We start from the raw sequence: 16,941 nt of genomic DNA on the forward strand, positions 1-16,941 counted from the left end.
GCTCCAACGCCCCCATCATGTAACAGCTACCAGCCGGGCCGTAGCCAGGATTTTGTGAAGAAGTTCAAGTATAACCGTTATAAGTTTGAATTTTAAAAAAAAATTATTGTCACATTTAAATATAAAAAATTAGTATACTTTTAGAACTACAGCGTTTACACAAACTGGACATTTTATAGTTTTTGTTTTTATACGTTGTTATAAAGCCTGTTATTTAATGATTTCGTTAAAATCAAACCATTATTGAATACATGAATCATACATGTGGAGTTAGTACGAAATAAGTGCTTACTGTAACACACGTGCAAACCGGCATAAAATATAGACTGCTTGGAATCACAATTCCTGTCTCTTCTGTGTATGAGGCATGTCAATCGGGCTATAATGGGGAGGAAATACGTTATTGTAGCCCACTAAGGATTACAATAATACTTCCAAAATACTCTCTCTCTACTCTTATGTAGCTAAGTAGTTATATATATATATATATATATATATATATATATATATATATATATTGTTACGATTTACCGCGGGTTCGTAAAGGATAGCCCAATTAAAGATTTTTATCACACACACAGTTTTATTTATTACCACTACTTGTCACTTACAAATAATCTTCTAAATTGGCAAATAATTAATTTCACTTAAAGAAATGTCAATTCCCCAGTCACTCGTTCCACACACCTCGCTAGGCCGCACCTCTGGCGCAACTCTCGCCGCAGCACCCCTCGTGGGTCTCAGCCGCGGGGCTCCGCCGCCGCACTCAGCCGCCGCCGTCACACCCTTCGCCGAGATCCCACTCGACGCCTCGCTCGGAACTTCACTCGGGACTCCGCCGCGCCCGCGACTATCGCCCGAAAACTCCGCCGCGGGAAATCTCCTGACTCCACTGAACTCACTCACTCCCTGCCCTGGAACCTTCGTCCTCCCTGCCCTGGAACCTTCGTCCAAGGACTTCGCCACTCTGCCGCACCCGCGGCACTATCGCCCGGAAACTCCGCCGCGGGAGAACTCCCGACTGAACACTCCGAACTGACTCTCAGACTGACTCGAAGGTCGACCCCACCTCCTTATATAGCCCTTGGGTTCCTGTCCAGAACAATCGGGCATGTCTCCGAGATATCGCGAGACCTTCGCCGTCGAAATGCCCAGAAACGCGTAGTGAGTCCTGTCGAAGGACGCGGCGGCTGCTCAAAGAACGCTGATAAACGCAACAAGCATCGGGTTCCCACAAAACGCGCCGATAAACATGTCTGAGTCCTTTTATGCCGCAGTGCGGCCTCTTTTAAGTAACTCGATCTGAGGCAGGTGCGCGCTGCGAAGGTCAGGATGTCGCGAGATAGTATGACACGAGATACCAGGGAGAGGATGCGGGTGGAAGGGGGCGCAGACTGGCCGAACGAGCGCGGCGACGCCAAGCACTGTAGCCAAGCGCGATCGTAACAATATATTTTATTGTCTTCTAGTTTTTGTTTAGAATCCTGGAAGGAGGGGTCCGGGCCCCGTGGTGAGTGACGGACATCTGTGACCTCGTGCCCGCAGGAGCTGGGGCTGGACATATCCGAGGAGCAGATCTCCGAGCTGGAGGCGAACGTGTACAACGTGGACTTCCGGGCCGCGGCGGCCGAGGAGCGCCTCACGCGGCACGACGTGATGGCACACGTGCACGTGCTGGCCTCCCTGTGCCCCAGGGCGGCGCCCGTCATCCACCTGGGCGCCACCTCCTGCTACGTGGGCGACAACACGGTGCGGTCCCCCCTCGGGGCTTTCCCCCAATCACAACCTCGACACATACGTGCATTGTGTTTCAATCACAATCTAAAAGCGTTTTAAGCCTCGCCATCTTGCAATTTAGAATATTTTGATTCCGCTCGCAATAAGGCTTCCGTGCTAATTATTATTTTTTTTATTTTTTTTTGCTTCTGAAATGGCATAGCACTTAGATTTGGTATTATCTTTGAAATATTTGTGCAATGGGAGTGCATGACTCGATGTAAGCTTTAGGACATACGCCATTGCTGAGCACATGTATGTCTGTAGAGGAAAACTACAAAAAAAAAAACCAAAAGACAAAAACACAAATTAAGCAAAAAATTGCTGTTGTGAACAGCATAACAGCATAACAGGAATATGGTCAACAAACAAAGAAAAACAAGATTTTGGCTAAGCGTTGAAGTCAACATTCTTGAACTGGTGTGCTTACTTATCATGATAGTTGTAGTCGCCCGCGTGAATAACAAGTTATTTCCTCGCGGCAATTATAGGCTAGAGCCTGTTAGTAAATTTTTTGTTTCATCGCAACAGGGTGTAGAAGGTCTGAGAGATATTAATTCCTTGATATGCCGAAAATTGGGATAAATAGTTCAAAAATATATTTATAGCAAAAAAGATAGAAGAAATCTGTGCTGTTGCATGTTCATTGTAACCATGTAACCAGTGATGATAGTAATGTACCTACTTACTTGTAGTTACTTTCCTTAAATTAAAGATTATTGTTGACACAAATTTTAATCTTTTAAACTTTGTAGCTAAGTTGTTGTTGGTTGTAATGTGTCACGGGAAGAGCCAGAGTAATGCTATTAAAATGATGAATTCAGCTGAACTTGGAAGTGATAAAACTAAGTTTTTTTAAATGTGTGTGTATTTTTTAATCATATAATTATTTTTTGTAATTACAAATTACCGACAGAAAATATATTGCAGGTAATGATAGTGGATTCTATTTTCAGGACTTGATAATCCTGCGTGATGGATTTGACTTGATCTTGCCAAAGGTAGCTGGATGTGTAAATCAGTTAGCCAAGTTTGCTGACCAGTATAAAAGCCTTCCAACATTGGGATTCACTCACTTGCAGTAAGTGAATAATTTTAAACATCTTAATAAGTATATTAGATTTTAAATTAAACTTCTTTTTTGACAAATTAAATTTTTTTTCTCATTCGTCTCGTTCACATGTGAATATGTTTTTAAAGTAATTTTGGCTCTTAAGCTATATGAATGTATACATGATTTTCGGAAATCGCAGGGCATGAATTTAATGGTAGGCAAACCGTGAGTATTAAACCAAAAAGGGCAATGTACACGGTGAACCAGACTACTGGTGCTAGTGCATATGGCATGAGCCCGGCTACTGTTCGCTTGCGCTCCTGAAACTTTGCAGTGTTGCGTTTCAGGCAGTTCCCTGCAATTTCCGAACATACTATATATCCATCGTAACCAATCAGAGTTGTTTTTTTTTTCGGGGGGGAAATAACTGATAGTCAATAAAATAACATACTTAGCTGACCATCCAACTGGGTAATATTTTGATAGCAAAACAGTATCATGTGTATTGTATACTTGGTTTCTTGCCATGTAGTTTCTGGGCCCTGATGTTAATACATAATTTATATCGAAATGGTATTTTGTTCGGATCTCCCTTTCTTCTTGCTCATTTAAGTAAGGGTTTCATTACATACTCTGTATTTCTCTAATTTTCGAATCCACTACAGCGGAGGGGGCAAAACACTGTATTTTTATGCTTACATTGAATCATCTAAAACTGGTTTATAAAAGCTTTAGTAAAGCTTTTTGTGAAACATATTTAACTTTACTGTTCACTTTGAACAGCTTTTGTACAAAAGAAATCGAGCAACATAGAATGCAAAACTTCACACTCTCGCACTGTGTTCATGATTGGACCGCAGTTATTTGGACACGCCCCTCTGCGACCGTGAGCCAAATACAAATTAAAAATGTTCTCGCTAGTATAATCAAACGTGGGTTGAGCACACCTATGACTTTAAATCGTACCCTGAGGCCAGAATAATCTGCGAAAATTTCCGGGTTTGTACCTATGAAGGTTGTTTATATGCATATTCGCTCCTGTGCGACGATCTTCAGTTCACCATCTTGCTAGAGTTAGCGCAAGAACCGCAACTCTCGCCGGCATGGCGCATGTGACGTGACGGAGCGGTAGAGTGGGAGAGCGGGTTGCAGCTGAGCGGGACCCTTGCAGGCCGGCCCAGCTGACGACGGTGGGGAAGCGCGCCTGCCTGTGGCTGCAGGACCTGCTGATGGACGAGCGGGCCCTGAGGCGCGCCAGGGACGACCTCAGGTTCAGGGGCGTCAAGGGCACCACCGGCACGCAGGCCTCCTTCCTGCAGCTCTTCGACGGTGGGTTGGTCGGACAACAGGGACGTCACTAGAAGGAGGGGAGGGGGGGGGTGCATCAGTGAGCCCAGGGTTTTCCCTGGGCCCAACCTAACTCTAGTTGTAGTCTAGATCTAAGATAGGGGAGTCAGTCATGGCGTCAGTTGCTGCCATAGCTGGCCAATCCCCGAACAAAGCACACGGTGCATGCTACCCTTTCTGCCAGGGGCGCGATAACTAAATTTCCAAAGGGGGGGGGGGGGGGGCAATATACCTATTTATAAAGAATCATCGATTCCCCCCTATTGAAGCGGGGGGGGGGGGGTCCTCCCCCGGGAAAATTTTTTATTTAAAGGTGGAAAATGGTGCTGTTTAAGCAGTTTTACTATCTAAAAATTGAATACACAGCACTTTAATTTGCCCCCGTTTGCCCCCACTTCAAGGTTTCAGAGGGGGGGGGGGGCAAAATACCCTTGCCCCCTCCCCCTGTTGATGCGCCCCTGCTAGAAAAGGGGGGGGGGCCATCAGTGAGCCCAGGGTTTTCCCTGGACCCAAACTAGCTCTAGTTACAGTCCAGATCTAAGATAGGCGAGTCAGTCATGGCGTCAGTCGCTGCCATGGCTGGCCAATCCCCGAACAAAGCACACGATGCATGCTACCCTTTCTGCAATGGCTGAAACCCAGCCTGATTAGGCGCATATTCGGATGAGGGGGGGGGGGGGGGAGAAAATCGCAGAGTGTATTTTCAATATAGATTTTTATTTGAATATTGTAGTGTTAGAACACAAAAAAGAATATTGCAAGGCAGATGAACTGAATTATTTGTGTTGAAAGATACATACATACATGTAAACGGTCAAACGTTTAAAAACTGGTATTTTTCACGTACTGTTCAACTTACGATGTATTAAAAATTAAATAACTGCAGAATATCTATTTATTCACCATTTAAGTTGAATAAAAAATGTGGAATAGTGGAATTAATGTGGGGTGGTGATGTGAGGTATTGTCAGAGAAGGTGTTTGTTTGGTTGGTTTGATAAAAAGTAGTGGAAGGGGGACGTTAAAATGAGTTCTTGCCACGGGTGGAAACTATTCATGTCTTTGTTGCCAATATAGTCTGATCACTAGAAGTTACTGCAACTCACAGGGCTTGTTCCAAACACGAGGCTTGTTCCTGATTTTTTTTAGTATCATTTGAAACATTAGAATGATGAACACAATAACCCAGTCACAGGTATTCAACAATAATCATTATAACATTATTGTTTATAGTGGAGCGTTAAGACCGAGGTGAAGAGTCGAGCAATAGAGATAGCCACTGTCGAGTCGAACTCCAGTGGGGAGAGTAAACTGTGGACTTAATGAAAGAGCAAATAAATCATTTAAATTGTTGTAATTTTCTTAACAGTCTAAATATTAGCTTAGAAATAAAACTAGTTAATCAATTGGATTATCTTCTCTGGTGTTTTTTACTCCACCCCTGTGTGTGTGTGTGTGTGTGTGCACGTGGGTGTGGGTGTGTGCATGTGTGTGTGAGAGTATATATATAAAGACATGTAACCAAAATGAAAATTGTGCCATCCATACCTAGAATTTGTATTGTCATTAATTTTGTGTGCTCCTAAACTGCAGTGTCTGAAATATAATTCTCAAATTGGTTAATTACTCTGCTCAACTAAATACTGCCCAGAAAAGGTAGACAATTCAATGTCGTAATGAGCTCCTGTCAGTGTGTTGGAATTTTGTGCTAATGGGTGTGAAAGTTGGAGGTTTATGTTAAGGTAATGAGGTGGTGGAGTTTTGCTTGAGCTGCGAATTTATGTGGATGAATTTCATACTTGTGACCACTCAAAAATGAGTTACATATTTCTACTACCTGTTATAGAATGTGTTCTTGAAGGAAATTTTAAACTTCAGCAAATGTGTTGTATGTATAATGATAAATATTTTTTTTGATGAATATTTAAAAATTATATAGTTCTTTGTCTATTCTTTATATTTTTTTCTTTTTTTTAAATAATTTAACTACTTTATGCTGTTGCATAGTTAAAACTCAAATTATATGAACACTATTTACATGTTGCCCAGGGTTAAAAAGTTAAAAACTTTAGGTATCAGTGCAAAGTTTGTGCACGAAACGTGGTGTGTGCTACAGGAGACGGTGAGAAAGTGAAGGTCCTGGACAAGAAAGTGACAGAGATGGCGGGCTTCTCTCGCTCCTACACCGTGTGTGGCCAGACGTACTCCCGCAAGGTGGACATAGAGTGTGTGTCTGCCCTGAGCAGTCTGGGAGCCACAGCCCACAAGGCAAGATGTCTTTTATATCAACATTCATGTTCTAGTCATGGTTTTGACGTGACAACGTCTACTAAATCGATGAACGCCGGCTGCAAGCACGAAAAAGTGTCCCGTTGCGCACATTGTCCAATTTCGCTGTGTCCCGTTACGCTCATTTTATATCACTCTTTGCTAACCTGAACCTCCTAGCATTGCGACCGAGTCCGTGGCGTGATTCTGTTTTCATGCATTTCAATGTAACTTTTTCATTGCTCTTTGCTAACCCGTTCCTCCTAGCATTGCTGCAAAGTCCGTGGCATAAATATATTATTTTTGACTGCATCTTGGTGTTGAGTAAGCCATTTTCCTTCACATCATCCTTGAAACACTCCCATTCGTTTCCTACTTTTCCTATCATCGTCCTATCCTTAACAGAATAACACAGATTGGAAGAAGTTAAATAGCAAACATGTATAAAAGTTATAGTTAAAATAATCTGTTCATTAAAGTAATAAACATATTTGAATTAATGAGTGCAAATAAAAGTAAATTTATCAATTAAATCGTAGATTTCATTTCACTCCTTCTTTGTATCCATACAAAATAGTGATAATTCAATAAAAATGATTCAATTTTATTCATAAAAGTATGCAATCATTTCATCAATGTTTTGTTATGACGTCACATTAAACTATCGTCCGTAAACTGACTTTACAGACAACCAATTTTTTAAATTAATTTGTGCTATTGAATTTTTAGTAGAAGGTCGATTAGAATATTTGGTCTTTATCCTTAATCAAGGAGGTACACAATGGGGATAGGGGCTATATACTACACCTCAAATAACCTAAAACATGCACCGGTGTGCCTGGAAGATTTCCGGGTGTGCCCTCTGGGTCTGGTATTCCAGAAAAATTTGTGTCCAGATGTAAAAATAAACATATTTAATCTATCAGACCATCTCACTACGGATGTATCTGTCTTTTTGTTATCACATCATTATTGTATGTTGTTTGAACAACTCTACAGATTTTGCTCGAACAGTGATTTAGTTCAGAGCGGTGCTGTAGTCGCTCTTCAGTATTTGTAAACAAGCCCCTGAATGGACCATTGGTTATATATCTGTAATATTGGCACTATTATTAGAACATATAATACTCAAAAATTTGTACATAGTGTGCGATTTTAAACGCACCCCCGGCTTCAAGCAGTTTGAGAACCACTGCTGCAGCGTGATGAAAGGTGCTTCCTGCAACAGATCTGCTCGGACGTCCGGCTGCTGGCGAACATGAAGGAGCTGGAGGAGCCGTTCGAGCGGACGCAGATAGGCTCGAGCGCCATGCCGTACAAGCGCAACCCGATGCGCAGCGAGCGCACCTGCGCCATCGGCCGCCATCTCATGACCCTGGTGGGCAACGCGCTGCACACTGCGGCCACACAGTGGATGGAGCGTACCCTCGACGACTCCGCCAACAGGTCGGGTGCCGAGGGGTAGCTGCCCTCTGACTAGGGACAACATCTTAAAATTACATTTTATTTGGATAATTAATGTGTGTGGTGTTATTGTGCCTATTATTTAAATTGGTGATGGCTAGATATTTCTTTTCCAGTTACGAATGAATTAATATAGAAGTTTTACAATATTAACAATTTACTTGAAATGCTACATAAGCCAGATTACATTTTTAGAGCATCTGTGTACAAAATAGTGTCCATTTATAGCATATTTTAGAGAAGTACTATACATCGAATAAACAATAATTTGTGACTGAGCATCAGAACAAGAGGAAAGGAGACTTATATTAAATCGGTTATTCTGTATTTAAAATTCTGGGTTGATGGATAATAAGTAGAGACTGAAATTCATTTTAAAAATGCCAGTGTAAGAAACACATATTTTCTTTAAATTTTTTGGCAGGAGACTGACGCTGCCCGAGGCGTTCCTGTCTGCGGATGCCGTACTCATGACCCTGCAGAATGTGTGCGAAGGGCTGGTGGTGTATCCGAAGGTCATTGAGAAGCACATTCGCCAGGAGCTGCCCTTCATGTCGACGGAGAACGTGATCATGGCCATGGTGAAGGCGGGCGCAGACAGACAGGTCGGTGCACGTGAAATTTATTTTATTTCATTTATTCAGCTTCGTTTGGTGCAGTTAAGGTTGTACAGTAAGTATGCCTTCTCTTACCCTGAACCATGAGACACAAACAACGTATGATGAGTTATAAATCTTGGGAATCAAAAATGAAATTACATACTTACTAATTATAAATTGCAGCAATTACCAATTTAAAACCAAGCGTAGTACTAACATAATCCACGTAAAATACTCTTTCTAATAATTTTATATTTATCCACTGAGAGGTCCCTGTATGTGGGTAGATGCAAGGAACTTCCAAATTGCACGTCACAAGATAACAATTATGTTCAAAACATTCGCCTCTGTTCTACTACAGGCGGGGGTGTTTGGGTTACCTACGTAAGACAACATTTGAAGGCAAATGTCGGAGCATTTATTAAGAAACATCAATAAGATAAACATTGTTTAAGCTTTCAACTGACATGAGTATCAGACAAACTTATCATGTCTGACAAAGTTTAAGACTGTTGCGCCAGATTATGTTTTTGTGGCACATGGTTATACTTATACATGTATACTTTTGTCGCTTGATAACTTGAAAATTTTAATTGAATTTGTTCTTAAAATCTAAAATGGGCCGGAAAAGATATTGGGTGCAAACTATGAACAAAAACCTCCTCAAAATGGTAGTCCTTTGAGAAAATAACTATACTAGGTACCTATATAAGAAAAAAATTGATGAAAATACCACCCTGCATGGCCGTAAAAATAATTTTTTTTTTTTTGAGAATGTAGATTTTAAATGTATTTTGACCAAGGCAAGAGACAAAACATTTAACACAAATAGTTTAGTATTGGCATAAGAATGCAGGATATAGGCATCACTACATTTAAAAAAAAAAATCCCTTTTGGCACAGCCGACAGGCATAGGTAGATTTCATAGTCCCTATTTCTTCTGGAAATATTTTGGAAACTTCTATAAACTCCTGGCACATTTTAAGAAATTAAAGTAGATTATATAACATCCTAAATATTTGCAAATATTAAACAAAAATTGATTTAACATTTTCTCATATTCCATGCAGCGAAAATATTTTTAATGTTAACTTACGGTTCAAGCATTGAATGTCTTAACAAATTTCATATTATGCCTACTAAGGTAGTCATGGAATTATTTTTGATCTTCAAACTGGTATTTTTTATCCCTTGCACTAATACGTGGTCGTATAATTTTTTTTTTTAATATTATGATGGTTATTGATAAATTTCTATAAATTTGATACTAAGAAAGTATTTTTTTTTTTTTTTTAAATTTCAACTAGTGTTTGGCTGATTCCTAAAATATGCCGATTCCGATTCCATTTTTGATTCTAAAATTAAAGGGTTGATTCTTTGCCTCCGATTCAGATTTCAAATTATTTTTTCCTGATGACAATCAACAGAATAATATACTCAGAAAAAAAATTGTTTATAATAAAAATAATATATTTGCATTACTTTTTATTTTCTGTGCACAAATTAACATTATATAAAGTTCACATGATTTTAAAAATCATATTCATTTCCCTCAATTACTGCTACATTGAATTTCTAGCACAAATTAGGTCTTTTAACCTTACAAACAGTTAGACGAAACACGTGCTCGAACACTGCCAACAATCAAAGATGTCTTGAGACATAAATTGGAAATAATGTTATAACTTACAAACTTTACAAACCTTACATTATCACATCAATGTATTTATTGTAAAAAAAAAGGGTTTGTACAGTTAGGTTAAAAAATTTTTTTCAAGCATAACTAAATAATGATTCAAATAAAAGTACAGTGGAACATCATTTTTACAAATTTCAAGGGACCAGGACAAAAAAAAACTAAAAAGAGGGAAATACAAATTTTTTTTTATCTCAATATGATGGAAACTATAAGAAACAAATATACACCACACTAAATAAAATGTTAGAGATGGTTACTTTTTAATATTTCAAGTAGAACTTCAATCAATGTTGTATTATTTGACAAGTTCTGGGCAAACTGTGTAACGCCCAAGACTAAAACAGATTTGCAGACATGACAGGAGTGTGGAATCAGTTGTAATAGTTACAATTATTCCTTCACAGTTACGCTTTATAAATGGTTCTTTGGAAATAAAGATTATAGATTAGTTTTCCCAGATGTTTTACATTTTTCACTTGTCTGGAACAGTGTGGCTCGTTAGCCTTTGTTTTGAGACTCTTCAAGAAGGAAAAATTGATCTGCTAAAGCTTCGCAGATTAAAGACATGTGTTGTAGGTATGTGTGTGTTTATTTCTTATAATTGTGCAATGAGTGTTTTTTTTTCTGATTTTTTTAAAAGGTATATTTTAGTGTTTAACCATGAACTATTAAAATTTTCTGTTGTATGTAAAAAAATGTTTCATAGTGTTCTGTAGTGTTTCTTATAGTGTTTTTACAGACTTCCTTCACCTATTACTAATTAACTTTCTTGAAAGATAGAATCTCTGGATTATCTTATTTAAATAATTTTCTTTTAAAATATTAATTTAATTTTGTATGGTACCTATTCAAATTATGTGTGGGGCAATATATGAAATGTCTCTCTAGTATGAGAATGGTTGCATAATTTCCAACTATACTCAGTCGTAAGATGCCCTATGCTGTTTTTTAACATTCTAGGAATGTCACGAACACATACGTGTTCTCTCTCAAGAGGCCGGGGCATGCGTGAAGCAGGAGGGGCTGGAAAACGACTTGGTCGACCGAATCCGACGCAACCCTTACTTTGCACCGATCCTCCCCGAGTTGGACAGCTTGCTGGACGCGTCCACTTTCATTGGCCGCGCACCTGAACAGGTAAGCTTCTGCTCAAGGATCTTGGTGCCAGACTTCCACAGTTTTACAGCTTGATATAAAAACTTGACAGTTTTAAGAGCACCGGAGGGTTAAAAGTGGCAACCAGGATGCTGGTCCATCTCATTTATTGTTATTTCACGCCCAAAATTTAATTTAATGGTCGGAAATCGGAAAACGTTAAAACCTAACTGTTTTGTTGACGACGTGAATGGTTTCAAAATGTTCGCCGTTCTCCTGGCAAACCTACTGGTTTGTGATGCAGTGATACCCACTTATTTACCTGTGCAGGTTCTGATTGGTTGTTTAACTAAAACATTTTGTATAAAATAAATGGTAAGATGGGTTCAATATACCAAATTGGTTTTCAAAACATTTTTCCAAAGATTTTAATGATACATGCCTCAATGGATTGCAAGCATCACTATGTTTACCTGTAGTCAGTGTCGGCCCTAGACTTGGCTGCGTCCTGGGCCATTTACAATTGTGAGGACCCGAATGTTTTGGAGAGTGGCCGTATTGGGGAACCTGGTAGATGGAATAGTCCCCAGTGACAAAGATGGGTTCGGGGGCTTGCCCCCAGAATATGTTTTAAATAAACTTTAAAAAAATATTTCCAAACCATCCTAGAACAGTTAAATGTTGATTACGGTTTAACTAATTTAGTAGATTTTTTTATTATTCGTGTGTGGGTTATATGGTTTGCAGGTTAACCATGTCATATTTCACTTCCATAAACCGTAAACACAAAAATATTTTTTGACTTTATTTTTGTCCGCCCACTGTGGAAGGACACTTGTGCAGCATTAAATGTAATGGAACAAATTAATAATGTGACGAATCAACAAACAACATTTTATTCTTTCCTTAATAGCTATTCGCTTCCTTCATTGTGTATTTATTTCCGACGACGCCTGAGTGTTCAACCAACATTTATATTCCGTCATCCCACGTTAGCAGCAGCTCTGGGGAGAAAATCCAGAATCTTTCAGGGCTAGAATACCTCGCGCCTACTAGGATGCGCTAGCGGCAAATCATGGCAGAAATGCTTTTATTAAATAACAGAGAGTTGGAAATTATGTTAACAGGTTAAATAATCTTTCTAATAATAGAAAACATTATGTTTAGGTTTTTTTAAATCTTATAGAAATGAAATATATCTCCTATATTAATAATAATATTATTAATTTTTGGCTCAAAAATGTTGGTAGCGCTTACTTATAACTGTTGTACCCAAGCCTAGTTATGTAAACAAATCGGTATGTGAATTTTTAAATTTAACTTTAGGTTTTTTAATTTTAAAATGTTATTCGGCATTTTTTTTAAATGTACTTCAAATGTATTTAGATATTAATTAGTACTGTAAATTAATTTTAACAGGAGAAGTGTCTTGACTAAAATAGTAGTCTGCAAGCACACTTACCTAATTTTAAAACAAATTATTTTGATTAACGTACTCTCTTATGGAAAAAAAAAATAATTTGAATTGCACTGTTTTGATTAGTGTTCTATTTCCCTGGGATTAGGGCGTTACTTTAAGGGACGGGTGTTATAGTGTTTGTCCAGATAGTTGGAATAAAAAAATTTTTTTAATTTTTTTCTTAGACATTGTTTTAACCATGTTTGTCAGTCATTACCCTGGATAATTGGGATCTACTGTATATCTTAATAAATTGTAATACTGTAGGTGTATTAGTCTTAAGATAGGCATGGAGCTCTGCTAGTCACGGTTGCCCACTTGCCTGCAGTTTATTTTGTTGCATAGCTGAATAGCCTGCAACTATTGATGAAAGTACCCAAGCATCCACTAGCAAAGCCTTCGCAACGTCGCTGTGATGTGCGCAGGTCACAGAGTTCCTGCAGGAAGAGGTGCATCCTGTGCTGGAGCGGTACAAGGGCAAGATCAGCAAGTCCGTCACTCTGAGCATATAGTGTCTGCACACGCGGTCTCGCCTGCCGGTGATGTTAGCAGTTGAGTTCCATTGTGTTAGAGCTGAGGAATGTGTTACGTGAAGTCCATAAAACTTGAGTGGTTAACAAAACAGCTTGGTAGCTACATGAATGCAAATGTTCCTTTCAATACATGGTTATTTTCAGAGATAGGAGGTTTTTTTTTCTTTGCTCCTCAGAATTATATTTCATTGTAATCTTTACAATTTTGAGATTACTTTTTATTGTGATCTGTTGATTGCACAACTATCATGGATTAATATTTAAATAATTACTCTTAATGTTTCCTTTTATTGTGTTGCTAGCACATCTTTTTTTTTTTTTTCTTATTTGTGTATATTGCAAGATATTTTTTTTTAAAAATTTGAATGTTTTGAATAAGTATGAAAATTGCTTCAAATGTATTTAGACCTCCATTTTGATTCTTGTTTTTAGCTGAAACTGTACTGTTATCTTGTGCTGTGTATTATGCCCTAAAGAAAAATGTTACAGATGGCATTGTGTTTTACTGTTCCAAGGAAGGTCCATAGATTTTTAAAAATATTAACATGAATTTGAAGGAACAGCCATGTCCTAGTTGGAGACAAGATCACGTGTCTATTTACTGCTGGGCCAAGGTTTTTGCAGTTAATCAAATAAATCGACTGTTAAATGTCAACACAAGCTTAAGGGCATTTATAATATTAAATATTAAGAGAGTTACATTTAAACCCACAGCAAATATATTCTACTTAAGTTTCTCCTAATTGCTTGAGTTTCTCTCAGAAGGGCTGATTTATTGAAAGATTCATATCATTTTGTAATAGCCCTGCTGTTCGCAAAGAATGGTGTCAGTGTCTTTTGTTTGGCCCAATTTTTAAAAATCCATTTTATCCAGCCAAAGAAATTAAAAATCACAATTATTTTTGTGTTTCCATAATAAAGATCATTGTACGGAGGGATCGCAAAACGCTCATATTGTGGCATTAGCCTGACTGCAATACAACCTTGCCAGCAGGAAGTATGTGAACTAATGATGCCTGATTATAGAAAACTATTGATGTGTCAAATTCCAATTTTCTCGGATCTGAAACCCGAGTTTGAATTCCAAAGAGTAATTTGAATATACCCCTTGACTCTGACTCTAGGTTCAAGGGTCCAAAATAAAATAATGTACAAGAAATGAAAAATATGAACCATTATGTTAAAAATGTTAATCCTTCAAAAGTTTTATTCTTGATCAGAATCAATATGTATTGTTATTATATATATTAAAAGTATTATGTATATCTTGGGGAATGGTAACAGAATAAGTATGAAGAAAACAGGTGACATAATAAACTTTAGAGGTTATCAGTGTTGAATTTTTAAAATTTACTTTATTTCAAATTTTTTTTCTTTCAATCATTTTCCTTGAATATAGAATCCTAAGGATTTGATGGTATTTTAGTATTTGATTGGTCCATTCCTATAGGGAATTTTCTCTCGGTCAATGATGCAATCTTGCAGATCTTTTAAGGTGGCACATTGGCAATCAACAGATGACTTTGCCTATTGCATTGGAAGTATGGCATTGTCTCTCACCTATACACGCGCTGCAGTGCAAGATCTTCATTTGCCTTTCGTCTGGCCTGTCCGCTTTCCCGCAGCAACATCAGCTCACTCCCGTACTTTTTCAATTATTTTTGTTAGCTTAAAATTAGCAATGGGTCAGATTCATGTTTTCTCAAATCCAATTCAATTCTTATAAGAGTACCTTGAATACTAATCTAGGTAAGGGTCAGGAATAAATTACATATTGTATAAGCAAAATCATCACTTAAGTTTTGGAAAAAAATTCACATAATTAAATTTATATTTTTAAAATAAAAAAGCATATTTTTACATGTTCAGCATTTTTTACAATTAATTTTTTTTTAATCTAAAATGTTCCCTGATGTGGTAATGTGCTAGCCAAACATTCTGGGGAGCATTGTAGAACTCGTCAACTGCATACTAGTGTTTGTATTGTAAGTCCACCTTAACTTGTAAATTGGATAAGGTAAAAAAGTGCAAATTTTCACACATTTTGAATTAAAAATTGTGTTCAATATTTTTAAATTCTTTTACTTGTTTTACACGTGGGAAATGGGTTTTATTGTTGTTTAGAGTTTACCATTTATCTTCTGTAGTAAAGTTAATCAAGTATGTACAACAGTGTGAGTGTGAGAAGTTGTGTATGTTGGCAAATTTAGATGATTTTTATTATGGCTCTGATTGTTGTGTTATGAGTAATTTGTCAATAAAAGTCAGTTCTGAACATACATGTGTACATAATTCATGTGAACAGTGTTTTTATCCAATGTACATGAATGAGCAGATATTGTAAATACAACACAAGATATACTATGATAATTAGTAAAACTTATTTAGCAGCATTAGTGACATTATTCTGGTTCCACATAAAAATGGATTACATTGATTTACTGGATTTGGCAAGATGTAACATTTTGGTCATAACACTTTTTCTCATAACTCCATTGATTTTATCTTGGACAAAGTCATATTTTAGATCTAGGAGAAAGTTTTTATTTTTTTACACAAATGTTTTTTTTATTATTTTCCATGCTTAACCGACAGCTGCAATCTTCAAACTTGGCAGGCGTATAGACGATGAAAACATTTAAAATTTTTATCCCCTGGTGTTATGTCGTAACTCCATCTATTATACCGAAGATTCAATTACATATACACTTAGATTTTGTTTAGATTTTTCACTTATTTGCTAGCTAGATTCATCATTTTTGACATACTTTTAGCAGTTGAATTTGCTGTTGTGCTTGCCAAATTGTATGAATCTCGGTATCTGTAAAGTGTATAAAAATTAAATTTATCTACTATATTCATATTGTTACAAGCGCAAGCAGGGACGTGACGCGTGCTGGGTTCGGTGTGCTGGCTGCCTGCCCGGATTGACAAAATCACTCAATACAAAGAAATAAAATGATTTGTAACCAAATGTACTTAAATAAGTAAAATGAAGTAACAAACCATTAAAAAGCATCAAAAGAACCCATTTATAATGATATAAGTTTACTTTAATAGAAACGAATTTCAATGATTAAAAGCATTAATTGTAACGAAATAAATCAAAGGAAAGGACTGAAATGTGTGGAAATGTTATTTACTTGTACATATTAATGTGATTTGACCTAAAAAATCTTAAACAATAACCCCCTCCTCATCTCCACTCCCCGCACGCCTTGCCCCGGCGCCGAACAGCCTGTGGGAATTCCGCGGGCCATCACGCAAGCTGCCGATAACCCTTCTCGACGCTTCGGGCGTTGGGTCGGCACAGGATGACGCGACTGGCCCCGGCCGCGCTCGTCACTTCTAGAAGGGCGCCAGGGTCTATATAAGCCTGGACACCGGCCTCCGCGACAGTTGCTCGGCGAGTTGGAGTGAGCACGTCAGCGAAGGGAGTGCGACTGCGGCGACAGAGTGCGACGAGAGTTCGGCAACGGAGGTCCATGAGGGATGCTGCGGCGAGAGTTGTGTGAGGGGTGCGGCCCAGCGAGGTGTGCGGTGTGTAAGGACTTGAGATACTGAGTGCGAGTAATTTATTAGTAGGCATTTTGAGTAAGATTATGTATTAGTGTTGTAAATATTAGCAGTCAATAAAACTGTGCAAA

At 38.1% G+C, this 16,941-nt stretch overlaps 1 protein-coding gene across 1 annotated transcript in view; it reads left to right on the top strand.

Moving 5' to 3' along the window:
* The window catches only part of LOC134537722 (adenylosuccinate lyase), a 96,671-nt gene extending 81,100 nt beyond the window's left edge, over nucleotides 1-15,571 (top strand). Inside the window, exons 2-9 of the mRNA XM_063378471.1 lie at nucleotides 1,546-1,749; nucleotides 2,733-2,857; nucleotides 4,002-4,159; nucleotides 6,293-6,444; nucleotides 7,673-7,890; nucleotides 8,333-8,513; nucleotides 11,168-11,344; nucleotides 13,187-15,571. Of these exons, the coding sequence (XP_063234541.1) occupies nucleotides 1,546-1,749; nucleotides 2,733-2,857; nucleotides 4,002-4,159; nucleotides 6,293-6,444; nucleotides 7,673-7,890; nucleotides 8,333-8,513; nucleotides 11,168-11,344; nucleotides 13,187-13,273 (1,302 nt within the window). The 3' untranslated portion in view covers nucleotides 13,274-15,571. The remainder of the gene's footprint in view (nucleotides 1-1,545; nucleotides 1,750-2,732; nucleotides 2,858-4,001; nucleotides 4,160-6,292; nucleotides 6,445-7,672; nucleotides 7,891-8,332; nucleotides 8,514-11,167; nucleotides 11,345-13,186) is intronic.
* The last annotated feature ends 1,370 nt before the right edge of the window (nucleotides 15,572-16,941 follow it).

Source organism: Bacillus rossius, chromosome 12 (genome assembly GCF_032445375.1).
Source record: "Bacillus rossius redtenbacheri isolate Brsri chromosome 12, Brsri_v3, whole genome shotgun sequence".
Lineage (NCBI taxonomy): Eukaryota > Metazoa > Arthropoda > Insecta > Phasmatodea > Bacillidae > Bacillus > Bacillus rossius.